Source organism: Xenopus laevis, chromosome 2S, assembly GCF_017654675.1.
Source record: "Xenopus laevis strain J_2021 chromosome 2S, Xenopus_laevis_v10.1, whole genome shotgun sequence".
Lineage (NCBI taxonomy): Eukaryota > Metazoa > Chordata > Amphibia > Anura > Pipidae > Xenopus > Xenopus laevis.
Genome location: NC_054374.1, coordinates 139180451 through 139202515, shown reverse-complemented (window position 1 = coordinate 139202515; position 22065 = coordinate 139180451). Strand labels below are relative to the sequence as shown.

At 40.7% G+C, this 22065-nt stretch overlaps 1 protein-coding gene across 2 annotated transcripts in view; it reads left to right on the top strand.

Moving 5' to 3' along the window:
- The first annotated feature begins 2649 nt into the window (after nt 1-2649).
- Nucleotides 2650-22065, top strand: part of tns2.S (tensin 2 S homeolog) — a 76703-nt gene continuing 57287 nt past the window's right edge. Inside the window, exon 1 of one of the 2 annotated variants that reach the window (XM_018250161.2) lies at nt 2650-2800. In XM_018250161.2, the coding sequence (XP_018105650.1) occupies nt 2726-2800 (75 nt within the window). In that variant the 5' untranslated portion in view covers nt 2650-2725. Of the gene's footprint in view, nt 2801-10367; nt 10396-22065 lie in introns of those variants that run through there. The other variant, XM_041584471.1, reaches the window with a different exon arrangement.

The window sequence follows — 22065 nt, the reverse complement described above, 5'->3', positions numbered from 1 at the left end:
AACCCAACTGCGAATTGTCTCAGAAGACCACTCTCTACATCATACTAAAAGTTAATTTAAAGGTGACCAACCCCTTTGAATGGAAATGGCATTGGCACTTTGCAGTCCCATAACGCTATTGTCGAGGCAGTTGGTAGTGCTTTGTGGCTGGCTGGAAAGTACCAGGCAAGGGAGTGCAACAATGCCATTAGTAGACGTTACTGGCAGGGTCGGACTGGCCCGACGGGACACCGGGAAAAAACCCAGTGGGCACCAAGCTCTTGTGGGCCCGCAGGCCCAGATCCGCACCCTGTCTTCTTTTTCCTTTTTTCGCGACTGGCCCAACACAGTGCGCTCATGCACGCATACGTGCGGCGGAGGGGGGCCCTGCGACAGGAGCCTCGGTGGGCCCCGGGCCCCCGAGTCCAACCCTGTATTGGGCCCCACAGTAGTTCCTATTTAGGACCCCAAACTATTGATAAGTTGACCTTTTATACTTATGCTGTGCTACTCTCCTGGAACTCTGATGAAGTGCCAATAGAGAGGGCACGAAACGCGTTAGTTTGCACCACTTACCCACTGCCTGTTATCACATATGCAAGTTGAATAAAGCCGCTTTTCAAAGAATAAGTTGTGGCGAGTCTTGATGTGGACGGGCCAGCGCTGAATAGCGATACACAGATTTTGCCTTGTAGACGCCGACTTGGATTTGCCGGAGTATCGCGAGAGCTGCGGCCGAGACGCCACGAAGAAGGGTGAGCTCCGTTTATATCATTCACTACCCGTGTTTCTCCTACTCTCCTGGCCCCCCATGTAACCGGAGGTTCTGTTTTCTCTGTAGTTATGTCTCTGGAATATCATGAAGATATTTATAAAGGTAAAAACTAATTCTCAACATCTCTCTTTTATGTTTGTATGTATAATCTTATTTAAAAAGCGCTACAAAGATACGCAGCACGATACAATCTTACAATATACAAGTACACACAGAGAGCCCAAGTATAAATACAATAAATAAGTAGAAATACACAGCGATTACGTGCCATGTGGAATGAGACACAGTAGGAAGGAGGGCCCTGCCCTGAAGAACTTACAGTCTAAGTGGGTGAATTACATATAGGCTTTGAGCATCGGCCCTTACGTGGAGGACTAGATTGAAATTTAAATTAATTTGGGACATAATCTCCTACAAAATGAGACCTTGATTTAAAAAAAAAATACATATATAAAAATCCCAGAAAACATTCAGCACAGGACTATGGTCTATTACAATGGACCAATGACTATTGCATAAACATGAACAAAGTCAGGGCCCACATGTGGCCCCCAAAAACAACAGTGTGACATGTCCTCCAGCTCTAGGCAAACTGATGACACAAAATAGGCAGCAGCCCTTTCTGCAAGAATTCTGTACTTTCTCTGTAGATCTCCATTGTTAAAGGAACAGTAACACCAAAAAATGAAAGAGTTTTATAGTAATGAAACTATAATGAAGTGTTGCCCTGCACTGGTAAAACTGATGTGTTTGCTTCAGAAACACTACTATAGTTCATATAAACAAGCTGCTGTGTAGCAATTGCGGAAACTGAAAAAAGCTATATGGCACAGGGTAAATAGTGGGTAACAGATAACACCATCAGAGCTAGGCCAGGCCAGCCAGGCGTCCTAGGCAACCTGGCCAGCCACACCACCGACGTGTGCGCGCGAACGGACACTGGTGCGCATGCGCCAACGGATGCTGGTGCGCATGTGCCAACAGATGCGCCAATGGATACGCAAGCACAAGCCGACGGTCTATAGAAGAGAGGGGACCGGACATGGGGGGGTAGGCAGGCGGCAGAGAAGGTACGTGCCTGGAGCCCCCCCAGTTTTGCGCCCTAGGCACGTGCCTACTCTGTCTACCCCTAGTTCCGGCCCTGAACACCATTATGTTCTACAGAGCTTATTTGCTATCTGCTGTGTAACTTGAGTCTTTTCTCCTTTGAATGGCTGCCCCCATTGCTACACAGCAGCTTATTTATATAAACAATAGTAGTGTTTCTGAAGCAAACACAGCAGTTTTACCAGTGCAGGGCATGATGTGAGGGTGATTTCCCCGACCCTAACCCACCCTATGTGAGCCTGTGCCCGCCCGCATCCGACTTCCGGTTGCTTTTATAGACACGCGCCGACCTTACCCACCTATGACATCACAAAAAGGGGCAGGGCGAGCAGGCGCATCGTCTATAAAAGATGAACCCAGAAATCAGCAGCCGGCATTTGACGTTGGCGGGCGGGTAGAGCAGGAGAAGAGCTCAAACAGCGAAGAACAGTGCGAGGTCGGCACGACCCCCCTCCGACCCACGGGTCCAGGCCGGCCCGCACATCACTACAGGGCAACACTGCATTATATTTGAATCACTTTAAACAATTTAATTTTTTTGATGTTACTGTTCCTTTAAGACTGAGGCAAAAACATGTGCCTGGGGAGCAGAGTAAGCCACAACAATCACATTTTTCTAATAAAGTTTAGCACAGGGGATATTCTCAGCTCCATATTTACTTATACAGGATTTTCAGGGTACACAGTTCGCTTCTTCCATAACTCCATGAGCCAAAGCTGCTTCTCTATAAAAGTTCCCCGCCCATTGCTCCTGGGGACCGCCCCGTGGGAGGGGCTTGTGTGTATCTTCAGCTCTCACACACGGTGGTTTGTTTTGCTGCGCGGCAGGTACTTGTGTTGGGACTTGTCATGTAATTGTGCCGTATGGGCTGTGCGGGGAGTTGTGCGCGGGGAGGACAGGCGACTGGACGCTCCGACAGGACTCTGCGTCTGACTGAGGTACGATTCTTGCAGCTCACTTTTATTTGGAAGTTTGTTGCGGTGGTGAGTGTGAAAGAGAACTGGGCGCGCGTTATTTGGGTGGGAATGGGTTAATGACACGTCTCATGCAATGAGGGACATTAGCTCGTAACATCTGGACTGGGATGTGCAGTTTGCTCGCTAGTGACTGCGCCTGTCAGGTGGTGCGCGCAGTTGTTCCGCGGGGGCTGTCCCTTCCTGCTGCGCCACACGCGCTTTCTTAGGCGCACTTCAGTTAAGTTGCTCTTCTCTTCTGCAGCGGCTAATTGGGACTCACGAGCTGCCAGGACTTTCCCCCAGAATTACTGAATTGCCTAAAATGGTTTGAGGGCTGGAAAGACTGAGAACACTGTCTCATTCATTCCATAAAGTGAGGTGTTTAATGATCATGAGACGTGCCAAACCCTGCAGCACTGCTCACCCATCCCCAGGGGGTCCCTATCTTTACTTCAGCCCCCTCTCTCCCCCAGGCTCCCCTTCTCCCTAACATTCCAGCCTTACGTGTTTTCCTGTCCCCCAAGGACACTTAATCATAGGCTCACCTATTTAGCCGATGATTAAGTGTCCTTGGGGGACACAAAACGCGTAAGGCTTTTGCTTTTATACATAATGTAAAATAAAGATTTTTTTGTATTATTTAAATTTTGGGCTCCTGGATTCTACTAACTTTTGACATTGGGATTCATGTAATTTAACTGAAATATTATTAAAGAAGAGGAGATTTGTTGCCGTGCGCAGGGGCGATCCTGCTGCCCCCCCCTCCCCCGGAAATTTGCTCTTAAAGTACCAGGAGCATAATTTTTGCTGCCCCTGGTACCTAGTGGGGCGCTGCCGCCTGAGGCGACAGCCTCAACTCCCGTCATTGGCGAAGCACCCCTGGCCGTGCGACTAATCTCCCCAAATCTGAGTGTGTGCCCTGACCCGTAAATGCAGCTGTTAGAATTAATACAATAGTTGCTACTACTCCAGAGATGCTGCTGAAAAAAGTATCAACTAATTGTAGCAACTAAATGTAGCAAATTGTAACAGTTCAGAAGCTCCTGGATCACTGAACTGCCAGACTAAGGACACCAGAGAAAGGAACATTAAATTTAAATTTTAGGAAAACGGTAAAAAATGAAAAGCAATTGAAAAAAGTCTTTGTTTATGGTGAACAATCTGAGAACGGCTGAACTTAAACAAGTGTTTGGACAGTGAACAACGCCTTTAAGAGGTGCACCCAGTAGCCCTCTATCTTCTGCCAGTTCACAGTACTTATTGTGGTCCCGACTGGCAGTAACATAGTAACATAGTAAGTAAGGTTGAAAAAAGACACAAGTTCAACCTCTTTTTTTTTTTTTTTTTTTTTTAATCTGCCTAACTGCCAGTTGATCCAGAGGAAGGTAAAAAAAAACCATCTGAAGCCTCTCCAATTTGCCTCAGAGGGGAGAAATTCCTTCCTGACTCCAAAATGGCAATCGGACCAGTCCCTGGATCAACTTGTACTATGAGCTATCTCCCATAACCCTGTATTCCCTCACTTGCTAAACACCATCCAACCCCTTCTTAAAGCTATCTAATGTATCAGCCTGTACAACTGATTCAGGGAGACAATTCCACATCTTCACACCTCTCACTGTAAAAAACCCCTTCCGAATATTTTGGCGGAACCTTTTTTCTTCTAATCGGAATGGGTGACCTTGTGTCAGCTGGAAAGACCTACCGGTAAATAAAGCATTAGAGAGATTATTATATGATCCCCTTATATATTTATACATAGTCATCATATCACCCCTTAAGCACCTCTTCTCCAGAGTGAACATCCCCAATTTGGCCAGTCTTTCCTCATAGCTAAGATTTTCAATACCTTTTACCAGCTTAGTTGTACCCTCTCTGTACCCTCTCTAATACAATAATGTCCTGTTTGAGTGATGGAGACCAAAACTGTACGACATATTCTAGATGGGGCTTATCAGTGCTCTATACAGTGGAAGAATGACCCCCTCCTCCCGTGACTCTATGCCCCTTTTAATACACCTCAAGACCTTATTTGCCCTTGAACAGTGTTGTAAGAAGGCATCTGTTATGTTTGGATATGGGGTTCTACTTGTATATGGGGTTTTAGAGTGTAGCGATGTTAGTAGAGAATTGCTGTATTGGTGTTTTAAGAGCTGAGTGATATTGTGAAAAATTATTGCCTGTGTTGGGGTATTAGGATTCAGAAGCAAAAGTGATGTTGTCAGAGAGTATTTCTTGTGTTAGTGTATTTAGATATTTGTGGTGTAGTGTTACCTATGGTGGAGGTCCTTTGTGGTGAGGGCACTGCTTGTGTTAGGTTGTTAGACTCATATTTGTATTGCAGATCGTTGCTTGTATTGGGTTTGTTAGGAACTTGGAAATGCATTGCTTGTGTTGGGCTATGACAATCTTGGCTATGGTGTAGCATTGCATGGGTTGAGGTAGAGGGAGCCTATTGTTGTGAGGTTTGCGATATCAAATGCTGGGCAGTATTTTGAGGGAGAATGTTCCAGGTATGGTGACCTAGAGGGGTCTTAGGGGCTCTTTTTATGTATCAAAGGCAGTTTTGGGGTAGCAGTATTGGTATCGGCTGAGACTGAGATTTCTCCCATATGTCCCCTTGGTCAGTATGGAAAGTAACGATCATCTGCCTGAAAACAACATTCCAATGGAAGGCATTATTGGACAGGAAGACTTGAATGATGGACTTAGACCTGAAGAATCTGGTGGAGGGGCTCTGAATGTGTAGTAGTTGCCTTATTCAGTTGAAATCCTTGGCATTCAATGTGACTCCTATCAGATGCCTCCCTGCATGGCTTGCTACAAGTTCCAGATGAAATGTTGCCTGTGCAAGGCTGTGAGGTTCCACTTAACTTCCCCCAGCTTTGCATATTTGTATGTGATCACTTACTGAGAGTGGGGCTTATTTATAAACACCAGGTAAATTCGCACCTGGGCAGAAACCAGTTTCAGATGCGTCCTTTCATTTTTCTACCTGCAGTTGGCTAAAGCCAAAAACCAAATTACTTATTGGATACTATTGGTTAATTTGTCCCTATTGTTTATAAATGAACCCCAGAATGCCCTGACCTAACCTGATGTCTCAGTGTTGGAGGCCAGAGGTTGTTGCTGATTATATATACCTGCTCCTTCTCACAGCTAACGGATTGTAATAGTTCTGGCCTGGCAATCTTCATCTCATTTGGCCTTAATGTACGTGAAATTCTAAGGACTGTTTTGAATCTCAGTCCATACTGCACCATCCAGTACCAACAATGTAAGGAGGCTGGACAACCTCCTGTGTATGGTCTATCTAGTATAGGTCAATCTAAAAAAAAAATGAAAATCTTCATAGTCATAGTCATAGTCCCTAACGACCCAATACGCACTCACTTAGATTTTCCTATTGAGACATGATGGACGGTAGTATGTTGATTGTGGAGGTGTTGCAGGAAAGAGTTGGGCGCACTGACTGTGTCTCTGTATACACTGCCTTCTATCATCCTACATAAAACATAACATTATGTAAGCTTCCTGTCTCTTTACTCTAAACAGTCAAAGAAGAAGGGGCTGATCTTTTTATCCAGGAGGGGAGATAGGATTGATGGCCTCTGATTAATAGATATTATTGGGTATGCTACATTTTCTCTCCATGTACCGGCAACTTTAGAAAAATTCCTAAATGAAGGGCACGGCTCTTGTCCAGTGATGCAACATCAGTTTAGGGCCCATTGTGTGAATCATGGACTGACTGTTGCTCAGATTTTCCTTGCTGCTAACATGGAATAATTCTGTTGTGCTGGAAGATGTTCCTCTTCTATACGATCTGGGTTTGCCATTAGTAAAAGGTGCCAATACTGAATGCACCCAATCGTTCCTGGCTTCCTCGTAGTTATTCCAGTCTTCTCAGTGAAGTCAGGCCCCCTTCAGTATATTTATACTATCATTGCTCCCCCAAGCTCTGCATAATTTCACAGCCATGTATACTTTCTCTGACTTCTCTCTACAAGAGTTCTGGACTTTATTCTGTATATTGCCCCAGGACCTGTTGCATGGTTACTGATCCACACTTTGTAATTCTCCAATGTTATAGGACTATGTTCTGCATGAACAAAGCATCTAAGGGAAGCCTGTTCTTACAAATAAGTTATGGTACGTTCCTGTTTCCTTGCAATGCTGTACAGATGTGACATAGAGCAGGTATATCATGGATAGAAAACACAACCCCCAGAAGCTGTTAAACTGCAATTTACAGAAACACCTGACAAACTTCAGCTGTCTGTACAGTGGTTGGACTTTTAGTGCCGTTACATCTTAAGGGCCCGAATTAAGATATAGACAATGTTTGAAACTCTAGCTGGTGGATAGGAGCAAGATAGCATTTATATTGGTGTTCTTGGCACATTCAGATTGAATATTATTATTCTGCACAAAAATTAATCACTATTTTACAGTTTTCAGAAAGGATGTCATACACTAAAGCTTCCAGCTTGTTCAGCAACATCTGGAAGACCGCAACTTGGACATTTTTTTTCTTTGAAAAGTATTTTTCTCATGTTGGGTCCCCCTCAAAATCCAGTCCTATGCAGCTGCTCCAGAACTATAACACTCAATAAGCCCCTCCTGCAAAGCCTTCTCATCCCATCTCAGCCATGTCTGTGCCAGGTCACATTATCGACAAGGCAGATCTTGTTACATGCAAATGCTAAATTAACTCAACCTGCTGAAATCCAGCATTGTCCCATTACTCACCATTGCCACAATGACCCTACTGGGATTCATCTGCTAATAATGAGATGAATGAATTGTTTGAAAGCCTTGTTCTGGTGTTTCCCAGATGTTGTCCCAGAAGGCATCCATGAGTGTTCCCTGCAGTTTGGGATTATGTTACCGCATTTAACAGCTGGGCTAAAGACCTGTGAAATTATGTCCCCTTAGGAGGAAAACTCTCTTCCCCAGTTTGTTCACTTCTGGGGAATCACACGATTAGTTCCCAGGCCCTCCCAGAATGCAAGGTTCTCTCCAAAATGCAATTGAAGCTGTAAAGATCTGCAATACTGTGCCCCTATAGAACTATACAGAGCAGGGTGGGTCAAGCAACTTTTGTAGGTCAATGCAATTTACTAAATGGTTTGTACACAAAAGTATACGCATAGCATTAGTGATGGGCGAATACATTTGCCAGTATAAGTTAATGGAGGCCACTCCCAGTATTGGAAAGGGATAAAAATCTCTTTTTTTAAGAAATATGAGGTGCAGATGACCCTGGGATAACCCCCACAGTCAGTTACCCAAATCATATATAAGAATAGAGAGGGGATGCACACTCAATGAAGAAAATAATACTTGGTAAACAAAGGTGGTATTTAAAAAATATATATTTTATATAGTGTATAGCAAACAAATATACATCAGACAAACTGGTATATTATGTACAACAGTATTAGCACAAATATATACATACCACCAGGTTACAAGATCAAGGCAAAAAGGGACAAACCACAGGGAGCAGATACACTTGCCAATGCACTATAGCCTTTGAATTCCCCTTGACAAAAGCTAAAGTGCCGAAACGTTGGGGTGTTCTCATCATTGGCAAGTGTATCTGCTCCCTGTGGTTTGTCCCTTTTTGCCTTGATCTTGTAACTTGGTGGTATGTATATATTTGTGCTAATACTGTTGTACATAATATACCAGTTTGTCTGATGTATATTTGTTTGCTATACACTAAATAAAAGAGAAAAAATTAAATACCACCTTTGTTTACCAAGTAATATTTTCTTCATTGAGTGTGCATCCCCTCTCTATTCTTGAATAAATTTGCCAGGCCACAATTCATGGCGAATTTCAGCGTTTCACCGCCAGTGCATTTTTCAATTGTAAAAAGAGTTGGGGAGCCACACAAGCATTAAATAAGTTCCTAGGGATGCCAAATAAGTCTGTGATTGGCTATTTGGTAGCACCTATGTGAAATGACAGGAGGCTCTGTTTGGCAGTACATTTGATTTTTATGCAACCAAACATGTCTACAAGCCTGGAATTCAAAAAGAAGCACCTGCTTTGAGGCCACTGGGAGCAACATCCAAGGGGTTGGTGAGCAACATGTTGCTTGTGAGCCACTGGTTGGGGATCACTGATCTAAGACATCAGAGAATCTCACCTCAACCTCACCTTATCTGATCTTCAAATTGGGCTTGCCGGTGTATCCAGGCCTGTGGATTCTGGCAAACACGAGGGTCAGTTATAAGATGCATTGGACCAGGGGTCCTCAACCCGGCATCCTACAGGAGTCTCTATTTGGCAGTACATCTGGGTTTTATGCAACCAAAACTTGCCTCCAAACCAGGAATTCAAAAATAAGTAACTGCTTTGAGGCCCCCTGTGAGAAACATTCAAGGGTTGGAGAACAAGAAGTTTCTCACAAGCCACTAGTTGGGGATCACTGCCTTAGACTCAAAGCTGTATTTATGTCCAGTGCCACCATAGGACCTCAACGCTCCCCCTTAGTTGGTCAAGTGATATCTGTGAGATACAGCACTCCTAGTCCCTCAGCCCTCTAACGTGGTCACCGGATTTAACCTAGGGATGCACCGAATCAACTATTTTGGATTCGGCAGAACCCCCAAATCCTTCTTGAAAGATTCAAATACCGAACCGAATCTGAATCCTAATTCAGGCCTGGGTGTATCTGGGGGGAGCAAATAGACATTCACCAAAAATTTCATGAAAACTGGTCTTCAGGCTGAGCCTCCCCCTGCCAGTGCTTCACAGTTTGACAAACACTGTCCTGGACTCTCAGGGAGCCTTGATTTTATAACTGTAACATTTGATGAGGTTCTGTATGTCCTACAAGAGCTTACCTAGACTGGAAACTTGTCAATGCAAGGGTTTGTACAGCACCTTGTGTAATTAGCAGCACATGAAGTTAGGGCTTCTCTCTTCTGTATGCATAGGATGAATACATACTACTCCCTTTTGCTCTACATATTTATGAATATAAGTGCCAAATGTCTCCAGTTGAAATACATATACCCGCTAATAAGATTTTTGCTTTCATTTCTAATTTGTACTTGGCTCTTCCAAACTAATGGCTGTTTGGTTGCTATTAGTCGCTGCACTTGTGCAATTTAGTAGGTCTGTTAGTAAGTGAACCCTTTTGACTTCACATGATGAATATAATTTGCTGCTAAATCATATTCAGTTGTCATCAGGTTTATTGAGTTGTGTTTGCATAGCAGTGAGTGAGTTCTGATTGTGACTGTTTTCTTAGTTGCTGAATGTGGAGTGAGGCAGCACCGAGAGCGTGTGACCACTGGATCAGAGCCAGGCCGTGGCAGGGGATTGTATTGCTGTGTTAAAGGTTAATAGAAAAATGAAGAGTGGGAGCTGCAGAACTTGAGGGCAGTGACCCGCTACCATTCCTGCAGTAACCTCACTCCCATGATACAGGCGTGGGGAGTTGGGACACAGCAACACTTATCTAGGCAGCAGTTTGCTCCATGCCCGCACAGTGAGTTGACGAAGAAACCAATTGAGCGGAGAAGAAAGGATCAGTGGCACAGCCAGGAGAGACACAGGCAAGTAAAGATGGGAGTGGGAAATATATCAGGCAGACAAAAGGGGACAGAACCAAACGTCTGGGCTGGTTGGCATGAAGAACTTTTTGGCTATGTCGTTTGTTTTTGACAGGGCAACAGAGCTTCTCAGCAAGCTTATAAATTTGTGATCTAATTCCAACCACTTTGTTAATTGCATAATAGTAAGATGAATAAAATGAACTAATTATGAATTCTTAGAATATGTCTTGTTTCTCCCAAATCCACTGGATAAAAAAGCATAAAGTAAGCCAATTTATATTTATGCCTGATTTTAACCCTACTGTGCCATTCATTGGCAGAATGAACTGCCATCTCTATGTCTCTGATAAGTGTATATACTTAGGAACTTCCAGTTTGGGTACCAAAGAGTTTTTAGTCTTAGACAGTTACCAGATATACCAGCCTCCTCTCTTCTTCTTTACTTCCAGCTCTGTTAGCACCATCAGCAATTAAAGTGAAATTATTTTGTTCAGTTGAGAAATCACGATGATTCAGCCTCTGGGTGATGTTTTATTGGAGCTGCAGAGCAAGTAGTATGGCAGTTAAATAAGTATGTCTATGGAGCAGAAGATAAGATAATATTGCTTCACTGCTCACTATCTCTTTCCATCTCCTTGTGAATCTTCCTTTACTCTTTTCTGTTCACGTAACTGATCATGTATATTGCAAAGTGGTATGTGGCTTTTTCTGGTACTTATGGGGTTAAAGCTAAAATTGGCCCCTCTGAACTCTGTCCCTTTACCCTCCTCTTTCACATTCCTCTATTTCTCTCTGTGTAACTTTTTAATCTCCCCCTTCCCTATATTCCAGCTGCTGGTATCTGACGGCACATTCCTATTATATAAGGGGGATGGCTTTTTCTTCTCTTATCGAGAGACTGACATCCGGAACAGAAAGGAGAGGGTTGTTTCTTCTCCCAAACCATAGAACAAGCCCCCCATCCTTCTCTAGCAGTGTGTTCTTGTAATTCCCACCTCAACATGGTGACTTTCAGGAAAAGAAGTGGAAAATCCCTTCCTGGTGCCGGCAGCCACTTGCCATAAATAACCCCCCTAGTTAATCAGCTATTTAGCAAGCAGTTATTTATGGGCATTAGTGAGACCCAGAAGCCCAGAAATAGTTGCTGAGATTCGATACCTTATAACAGAACCTCTTTACAAGCACAAATATAGCCAAATAAAAGGGCCATTTTCTGTGCTGTGCCTGTGGGCAGCCTCCTCTGGGTGTATTGGCTTAGCGACTTCTCACTTTCCAGTTATAAATGGCCACCGATGTAGTATGAACATTCAGCTTTACAGCTTAAAGGAACTATAAACCCGAAAATAACTTAATTCTATTCGTATATTCTAAAGAACGATGATTAGAAATTTTCAGTGGTTGTAATAATTTTCAAGCTCTTGACCCTTTTTGCACTGCTGGTTCTGACTTGAAACAATGTCGCAGAAATGAACCTTGCATGCTTCTTCACAGATCTGCTAATCAGTTGACTTTTACATTGTTTCAAAAATCAGACCTTCTAAGACAGTTAACAGAAACAGACTTAAAGGGGGAAGGAAAGTCTAATGCTAGAAATGCTGTATTTTGTATATTAAATATAAACATAAACTTACTGCACCACAAGCCTAATCAAACAAATAATTTATGCTTTCAAAGTTGGCCACAGGGGGTCACCATCTTGTAACTTTGTTAAACATCTTTGCAAGACCAAGACTGTGCACATGCTCACTGAGCTGCTTAGGGATCGTCATAAATTATCAAAACAGCACAAGTCAAATAATATCTGCCAGAAGCCGACGCAGCAAGACTGATTAATAATCAGAATATACAGACTGCACTGGGTCCTGTGTTGTCATGTAATCTAATGTGGATTTTATAGTTGCATTTTTTAAAACTTTCTCCAACTCTGCAGAACCAGTGGCTGCAGCAAAATAATCGTCCAAATAGAATCCCAGTTTATCTGTTTAAATCTGGCTCCATGATCTTTGTCCCTGCAGCTGGAGCTGGAAACAGTAAAGGGGATGTAAAGGCAAAAATTAAATCCAATACAAATCTCTACACAGTAGCCGACTGCTCTACAGGGACAAACAAAGCTGCTTGAGTTCTGCATGGCTGGGAAGTAAGGCGGGGGCTCCCCCTGCTGTTCATAAGTATGATTGTTTCCCTGCAGAGCAGTTAGGGACCGTCTGACAATTCCACAGCAGTAAATGGAGAATTTCTCTGCATACAGTTAGGTTTCTCATAAAAATGGTACACACTGTTCTAGTATAATATTAGGTACTTTGTAAGCGATGAATATTCTTTTACTGGATTAGTGGGAGTTACCATGCAAGTTGTGTTGCACATTTTCTCTCATTTTTTAATTGATCTGAGGATGACGTCACTTTAGGTATATAGTGACATTAATAGCCTTAGTATTATTATTTTATTATTATTAACATGTATTTATAGTCTATAAATACCTGTTAATAATAATAAAATAAAAATGACGCGCATAGACGTATGTCGCCCATAGATGTATGTCGGCGTGCGTCAAAGCGTCAAAAACAAAAGCTGCGTGTCAAAAAATCCCGCCGCACGTCAACATTTTTTTGATGCCCATAGACATAAATGGGTGTCTGCGACATTTTGCTGGCGGCAAATTTTTGACGAAACGGGTCAAATTCGCCCATCCCTTATAGAGGGTCAACATATTTTGCAGCGCTGTATAGAATGTGACTTACTGGATGTTTGGTGGTGCATGGTGCTAAGTTAACCCTAGCACTAGGCAGTCTTTGCACCCATTTTACCATGTGCTTTGCCTTTATATCATATAAGACATTACAGGCAAGTTGTAAGGAGCGTGAATGGATAGCATTAATACATGCAGAATTTTGCAGCCATTTTGCACTTGTGTTTGTAAATACACCCTGATATTTGTAATTGTAGCCCCTGAATCTCCAGCCATCCGTCCCTGCAGGGCAGCAGCTGATAAACCCTTTCCTGTTGCTTTGTGACCGAGTGCGGCCCATGAACAACTTCCTATAGACAAGCAATGCAAAGGCAACGAAGAGCTTCCTGTTTGGAATTGAGCAGAGTATCTCTTTATTTATGGCTTCCTCCTGGGGTCCTGCTCAGCATCTCTCTATTGTCCTTTCCCAGTTGCAGCCATACAGAATCCTAAGCATCCTCCCATCATGCCTATCTGCTGGAGAATGAGACTTTCGTTTAGAGATGCTGTGTGCTTTCCACATCAGGGCCTCCTTGGGTTGGTTATAATGGTGTGCTTATCCCTTTCCAGCACTGCTGTGTCTCTTTCTCATTTAGAAATAATACATTTCTTAGGCATATTTATTGAAGAGAGAGTTGCGATTGGTGAGGTTATTTAGTCATCAAAAGAAGCAAAAAAAATACCAACATAATTGACATTTTCTTGTGGTTTTTAACCGGTTTGGTACTGGGGTTTATTTAGGGCATTTTTGAGTATCTCTTAGGGAAATGGTATGAGGCCACATATACAGTTTTTGTCATTCAGTATCTATCTATCTATCTATCTATCTATCTATCTATCTATCTATCTATCATCATCTATCTATCTATCTATCTATCTATCATCTATCTATCTATCTATCTATCTATCAATCTATGCATCTATCATCTTTATATCTATCTATCTTTCTATCATCTATCTATTTATATCTATCATCACCATCTGACTATCTATCGATCTATTTATCATCTCTATCATCTATCCATCTATCTATCATTTATCTATTATCTATATATCTATCTATTCATCTATTATCTATCTGTCTATCTATCTATCTATCTATCATTAAAGGGCAAGTCAACCCCAAAATAAAATTCATCTGTTTATTATCTAGCTATCTATCTGTCTATCTATCCATCTATCACCTTTTTTATCTATCTATCTATCTATCATCTATCTATCTATATCTATCATCACCATCTGACTATCTATCAATCTATTTATCATCTCTATCATCTATCCATCTATCTATCATTTATCTATTATCTATATATCTATCTATTCATCTATTATCTATCTGTCTATTTATCTATCTATCTATCTATCTATCTATCTATCTATCATTAAAAGGCAAGTCAACCCCAAAATAAAATTCATCTGTTAATTATCTAGCTATCTATCTGTCTATCCATCTATCACCTTTTTTATCTATCTATCTATCTATCTATCTATCTATCATCTTTCTATTTTTCTATCTATCCATCTATCCATCTATCTATCTATCTATCTATCTATCTATCTATCTATCCATCTATCATCTATATGTCTATATATCCATATATTATCTATCTATCTGTCTATATATCCTTATCTATCATATATATATATATATATATATATATATATATATATATATATATATATATATATATATATTCATCTATTATCTATCTAGCTATCTGTCTATCTATCCAAGGCAAACTCCCATAGACTCCATTTTATCCAAATAATCCAAATTAATAAAAAATATTTAATTTTTCCTCTGTAATAATAAAACAGTAGATATAGATATAATTAATCTTATTGGAAGCAAAACCAGCCTATTTGGGTTTATTTAATGTTTACAAGATTTTCTAGTAGATTTAAGGTATGAAGATCCAAATTAAAGAAAGATCTGTTATCTGGAAAGGCCCAGGTCCTCAGCATTCAGGATAACAGGTCCCATACCTATCCTATATCCAGGGGTTGACGCAAGTTATTTATTTGTGTCCTTATTGTACTGAGATTTGTAATGGGTGCACAAAGTTTGTGTCTCTGCAGGAAAATATTTTGAAGATTTTATCACCAAGTTGTTTTATTTGTTTTAGTTGTGAATCAGAATATACCATAATGGACAGCTTTTAGGGCATTAGACTAATGTGGTTTTATGGGGCACCAGATGAAAGAGAATGTATGATCATTGCATATATACTATACTACAGAAATGACAGTTGAAAGTAATCAGAACAATTTCCAATATATATACATTACAGTTTTGTAATGATTCAACACAATTGCTACTGGAATTAGAACCTGTGTGTTTCTTGCTATTCACTTCACTGTTGGTCCTACATGTAGCATGAAAAAAGTAGTAGAAGTCGCAACCCCTCCACCGGGACCCCAGTTACACAATAGGGTATCTGCTCATGTACTTTTACCATAATGCTTGTCCTGTGTGCCATGTTCTGTGTCTGTAATAAGATGATTGAATGAACCAATACAGTAACATAGTAAGTTAGGTTTAAAAAAGACAAACGTCCAAGTTCAACATTAAAAGGGTGGTTCACCTTCAGGTTAACTTTTAGTATATTATAGAATGACCAATTCTAAGCAACTTTTCATTTGGTCTTCATTCAGGGTAATTTTGACCCTATAAGTGAATGTTCTTTTGCTCTGCCTGTGATTTCCAATGTAGAGTAAAACAATCCTCATTCAGGGCACCGCTTCCCCTTAGGCAAATCTTTAATCAATTGGTTCAAGGAGAACACTTCAAAGCAAAATGCTGTCAAAAAGTATTTTTTGCTGACTACCATACACGACATGTTTCGGGACATTCGTGCCCTTTCTCAAGGGCCTTTCAACCAATTGTTTAATAATTTGGACCCTAGCAAACAGATTATTGACACTGCAAACGGGAGAACTGCTGAATAAAAAGCTAAATAACTCAAAAACCACACATGATAAAAAAAAGAAAGCCAACTGCAAATTGTCTCAGAATATCACTCTCTACATCATGATCTAGAGGAAGGCAAAAAAAAAAAAAGCTTTGAAATTCCTTCCTGACTCCAAGATGACTATTCCCTGGATTGACTTGTACTATGAGCTATCTCCCATAACCCTGTATTCCTTCACTTGCTAAAAAGTGATGTGGAGAGAATTCCACATCTTCACAGCCCTCACTGTAAAAAAAAAAAACCCTTCCGAATATTTAGCCGGAACCTCCTTTCTTCTAATTGGAATGGGTGCCCTCTTGTCACCTATTGGTAAATAAAGCATTAGAGAGATTATTGTATGATCCCCTTATATATTTATACATAGTTATCATATCTCCCCTTAAGCGCCTATTCTCCAGCGTGAACATCCCCAATTTGGCCAGTCTTTCCATACCTACAGCATTGACAAAAAATTGTGCAATAATAAAATAATAATGTAGATTTGGGATGACACTGGCAGAAAATGAGATATTAGCTGCCATAAGGTACATAGTGGCTAGACCTCAAAAGCCGGCTGCCAGGGTCAGAACTAAGTGTAGACAGAAGAGGCACGTGCCTGCAAGCTTCTGTGTGCAATCTCTTCCCCCTCCACAGATAGAAATATTGGGCCTGCATTTACGGATGCGTGCACTTGCGTTCTCGAGCCTGTGCCGGCAAGGGTTGCCATTGCACCCGGCTGGTTTGGCCCGGGCCTGCCGGCTGCTATGGGTTTTTGCACAGGGATAAACCTTGCCCATATTACAACATAGACACCCAAATATCTTACATTTAAATCAAAGACTTTTTAGCAGCCACTCTCCAAAAGACAATCCATGCATTGTATGACATTGTCTTGAACAAACTTGCTCCTTTGTATGAAAGATGCTTTGTTCATTAATTACAACTCGGGAAAGCTGAGCATGCATTCCACTATTTACGTCCATAGAACTATTCATGCTCCTTTTTACTATTAATATTAATGTCAAGGGAATTTATAGAATACTGACTATTGTATTTAGCATATGATTTACATGTAGCCACATGCATTCCAGATCCACCCTAGTGATATAATGCCTGTTTAGGAAAGAAATCATCCTTCTTTATAAAGCTATGGCCTAATTATGATTATTAACCCTTATTTCTAATGCTGCAACACTTTCCATAGTGCTGTACTAAGGAAAGAGATCTCTTTGGATTAGAGAGAAGTATAATTGACAGAAGTGCTACGGTGCCTGATATAGTGCATAAATCACTGTAGCGTTGCAAGATGTTCTCTAATGGCTTTTACTATTCAACCTTTTACCAGGGAAATACTGTTAACAAGGGGATGAGGATTTTTACCTTGTGATGGAGGAGCAGACTCTTATAAATTGCTCCTAGTTTGGAGAAAGCCCAATTTTAAGCAACACCTTCACCCCAAAACGGCACAATGCAAGTAGATATATTTCTAAGCAAATGTTGCATTTTCAATGTTTCTAAAGTTGCCTGTAAAGGTAATTGAAACAGAATGGAGTAATTGTTTCTCCCTGTTTATCTGGGAGACTGACGGAAACAGTGTCGCAGAAATCAATTCTCCTTCAGGTCTGTTACTTTGTTTCAGGAGTGCAGTCAACATAAACAGATATTTCAGCTTCTTCCTAATTTTAAAAACATTGACAGTTCTTAAAAGGGGTTGTCCGCCTTTAAATTATCTTTTAGTATGATGTAGAGAGGGATATTCTGAGACAATTTGCAATTGGGTTTTCTTTTTTTATTATTTGTTGTTTTTGTGTTATTTCGCTTTGTATTCAGCAGCTCTTCAGTTTGCAATTTCAGCAATCTGGTTGCTAAGGTCATAAATACCCTGGCAACCATGCACGGATTTAAATAAGAGACAGGAATATGAATAGGAGAGGGTCTAAATAGAATAATGAGTAATAAAAAGTAGCAATAACAATACATTTGTAGCCTTACAGAGCATTTGTTTTTAGATGGGGTCAGCAACCCCCATTTGAAAGCTGGAAAGAGCCTGAAGAAGAAGGCAAATAATTCAAAAACAATAAAAAAAAGAAAAAATGAGGACCAATTGAAAGTTGCTTAGAACTGACCATTCTATAACATATTGAAAGTTAAGTTAAAGGGGAAACACCCCTTTAACTAATGCATGTTGGAAAGTTTCCTTGAAATTAAATTTTCTTTAATTATTTAGTTTTTGGCTGGAGGACCCCTTAAATCAAAATACATCCAAAACTCCTGCAGTGGCTGTCAATGTAGATCTCCTGTATATTGTGCTTATTATTATTATTATTATTATTAATAAACCCCTATTATTATTATTAATATTATTGATATTAATCTCCCTGTTGCCTTTCCTGCTATTACTGCATAATATTGTTCTAGCGTCTCATTTCTCTTCCTCCTCCCCCATTTGTGCCAATGTTTAATTGCTTCTTGCCTTCTGTTGCAAGCCTACACAGATATAATTGTGTCTTTAAAAATTGATGCCTTTAAGTTGATTAGAAAGTCATAGTTTTTACATAATATTTTAAAAGGATTCCTCCCTTTAACAAAGCCCATCAGTTGGGCAGTTTAACAAGGCATTCAGGAATATAGTCTTAGTGTCTATGCCATGTAAAATACATTTTTTATGCGTCCCTGGAAAAAAGGGATGTTTGGTCACCCAAATCTGTTGGTTCCCAATCTGTGGCATACACTGTTGTTGTGTGAGGATTATTTTAAAGAGCATTAGATGTCAGACGTGATCCTCCATGTTCTGATCTGCAGCTTCCAGTGTCACTCAATAGCTTTTGGTGGACTACGAGTCTGGAAACAGAATGGAAAGTTTTTAAACATGAAGCCAGTAGGATAAGTAGGATGTGATGTGGCGCATGGAATGCCAACAGAATTACTGTCCCTGCCATTTTTTTAGCAAATATTTGGGATTATGAATCAGTGCAAGGAGGTTTGTTAACCACATATGCTTCTATTTTGTATGTAGTGCATCAGGAGCTTGTATGATCCCCTGGTGCTGGTATTTTATTGAGCTTAGAGGTTCTATGCGTAGCTAATAACATGACCTATATAGCAGGGTTACACGTACCAGGTTTGCAGCAGTAATGGATGGATACAAGATATATTTGCCAGCTTAATTGCCATTTTGCCCACAGTCCAGGGATCTAGACCAGCTCATACACATATATGCTTCAGAAGCAGAGACATGGATGTAACTAAAGAAGTAGGGCAGAAATGTTGCACATTTTGTTTTGGGCTTCTATAGCGACCCAAGGCAATCACAGCCCTTTAGCAGGAAGATCTGTGTCTCCAAAGATGCCCCAGTAGCTCCCCCATCTTCGTTTCTGCTGATTCACTGCACATGTTCTGTGCTGCTGTCACTTACTGACAAGATAGGTAGATAGATAGATAGATATCGTTATATGAAAAAGTTTGGGAAACCCTCTCTGCCTGCATAATAATTTACTCCACTTTCAACAAAAAAGATAACAGTGGCATGTCTTTCATTTTCCAGAAACATCTGAGTACTGGGGTGTTTTCTGATCAAAGATTTTTAGTGAAGCAGTATTCGGTTGTTTGAAATTAAATCAAATGTGAAAAACTGGCTGTGCAAGAATTTGGATGTAATTTTGCTAATTTGAATGCATGTAACTGCTCAATACTGATAACTGGCAACACCAAATTGGTTGGATTAGCTCGTTAAGTTTTGACCTTCATAGTCAGGTATGTCCAGTCATGAGAAAATGTATTTAAGGTGGGCAATTGCAAGTTGTGCTTCTGTTTGACTCTCCTCTGAAGAGTGACAGCATGGGATCCTCAAAGCAACTCTCAAAAGATCTGAAAATAAAGATTGTTCAGTATCATGGTTTAGGGGCAGGCTACAAAAAGCTATCTCAGAGGTTTAATAAACTGTCAGTTTCAACTGTAAGGAATGTAATCAGGAAATGGAAGGCCACAGGCACAGTTGCTGTAAAACCCAGGTCTGGCAGGCCAAGAAAAATACAGGAGTGGCATATGCGGAGGATTGTGAGAATGGTTACAGACAACCTAAAGATCACCTCTTGAAGTTGCTACTTTGAAAGCTGACCGGGGCATTGGTTTCAATCCGACGGCTTAGTCCTCCCCGCCTTTAGCATTTGAAAGGGAGAGGTTGCCAAGACCACAGCAATGGTTCTACAGGCTTAGTCCTCCCCCGCTTGTGGCTTTTAAGAGAGAGAGAGAGAGACAGAGAGAGAGAGACTGCCCAGATCAACACCCATTTTTAAAGGAATGGGACCAACATTTAAAGGGACCGGTGTGGGGGTGCTATAACCACATGGAAACTTGGCCTGCAGCATAACTGCTTTACTTCAGGCAGAATAACTCTGCTACAATACAAAATGCAAAAAGGACAGGTTGCGGGAGCACTCCAAGTAAAATTATATAAATACAAAGTAAGTGCTACGGATCTGGCCAAATTAACTACAAAACAAGAGAGAGGATTGATCAATGCACATTATATACAACTGTGGAGATACAGCATTTCCATTTAAACTTGATCTTCACTTTAGCCTTTACCCAGACTGGCAATAGTTCCTGTCATTAATATTGGTTATTCTTTGCTTTCCTTTCCCTTCAATCTGATGTCCCTTTGCTCACCTGAAATGTGAAGGATCCCAATGAGTATTGGCACAGAACAACAGGGACAGGTGATCCCCAATAAGGTAGTTATTAAACAAAAAATTTGTCCCATACCTTTTTTTATATAAATTCAAAAGTTTATTCAATTAACATAATGTCATATTAATAATTGGTACAAATTGACCCCATATGATCCACCTTACACGTTGCGTACCCTCCGGTTCTTAATCATAGGTTATGCCAATGTTCCATTAATCCCAAAAATCTAAAATCGGAGTGATCCCACCCTGTTGATCTTAAAACCAGTGGGGTTAATCCTTCTTATTTGAATCATGCTTTACCGGGGTACTTTAGATTATAACATCAAACTCCTAATTTAATCCCAAAATTTGATGTTACATGTTATGTTTTAATGCTATGAGGTTGAGTCCTGATCGGAACATTTATTCATGGTACTTATCTTTATAAATGATGGGACAACTAGAATGGAAATTTGAACTACTGTATTTGGGAGAAAATATTGATTTTATAAAGAATACAATTGTGTGCAATTTTAACTATTATATAACATAGTACTTACTTGTATTAATTGTATTATTTACTTTATTTAGGATACGTCATTTTAGAATAATATTAACTGGCTACACATGTTAACATAGCCAAAATCTTTATGGAAGCCATTATAGCCTATACAGGTTATAGGGAATAGCACACACAGGCGCGTGTAGGCGCCGAACGCAGGAAAAATGCAGCATGTTGCGTCTCAACCTGCGTTTGGCACCTACACGCGAGTACAGCCTCATTGAAAAAATCTTAATGCATCTATTCCTGCGCTCCCCTGCGGCTGAATGCAGAAAAACGGAATGCAGGGGAGCGCAGCTTCAACCGCTCGTCAGTAAGCATTATTCAAATGAGGAGAATTGGTTTTAAATTTTGGCGATTAATGGAACATTGGCATACACACCTATGATTAAGTACCGGTACGAAACCTGTAAGATGGATCATATGGGGTCAGAATGTCCTAATTTTTAATATGAGATTATGTTAATTGAATAAACTTTTGATTTTTTATGAATAACAGGCTATGGGACAAATCTTTTTTTTAATGACTATTTAATGGTGTCCTGGGAACTGGGACACGTCCCTGTGACCCTGCTGCTGATTATGGACTGACAGCGTAGACCCCCCTTTTTCTATAAGAATAATATTGCGTTCACCAATAAGGTGTCAGACTATATAATACCTCCCAATAGTTTTTCGCGGGACAGACACCATTTTGACAGCTCAACCCACAGTCCTGGACTGTTACTGAAATGTCCAGACTTTCTCTTTGATCTCCTG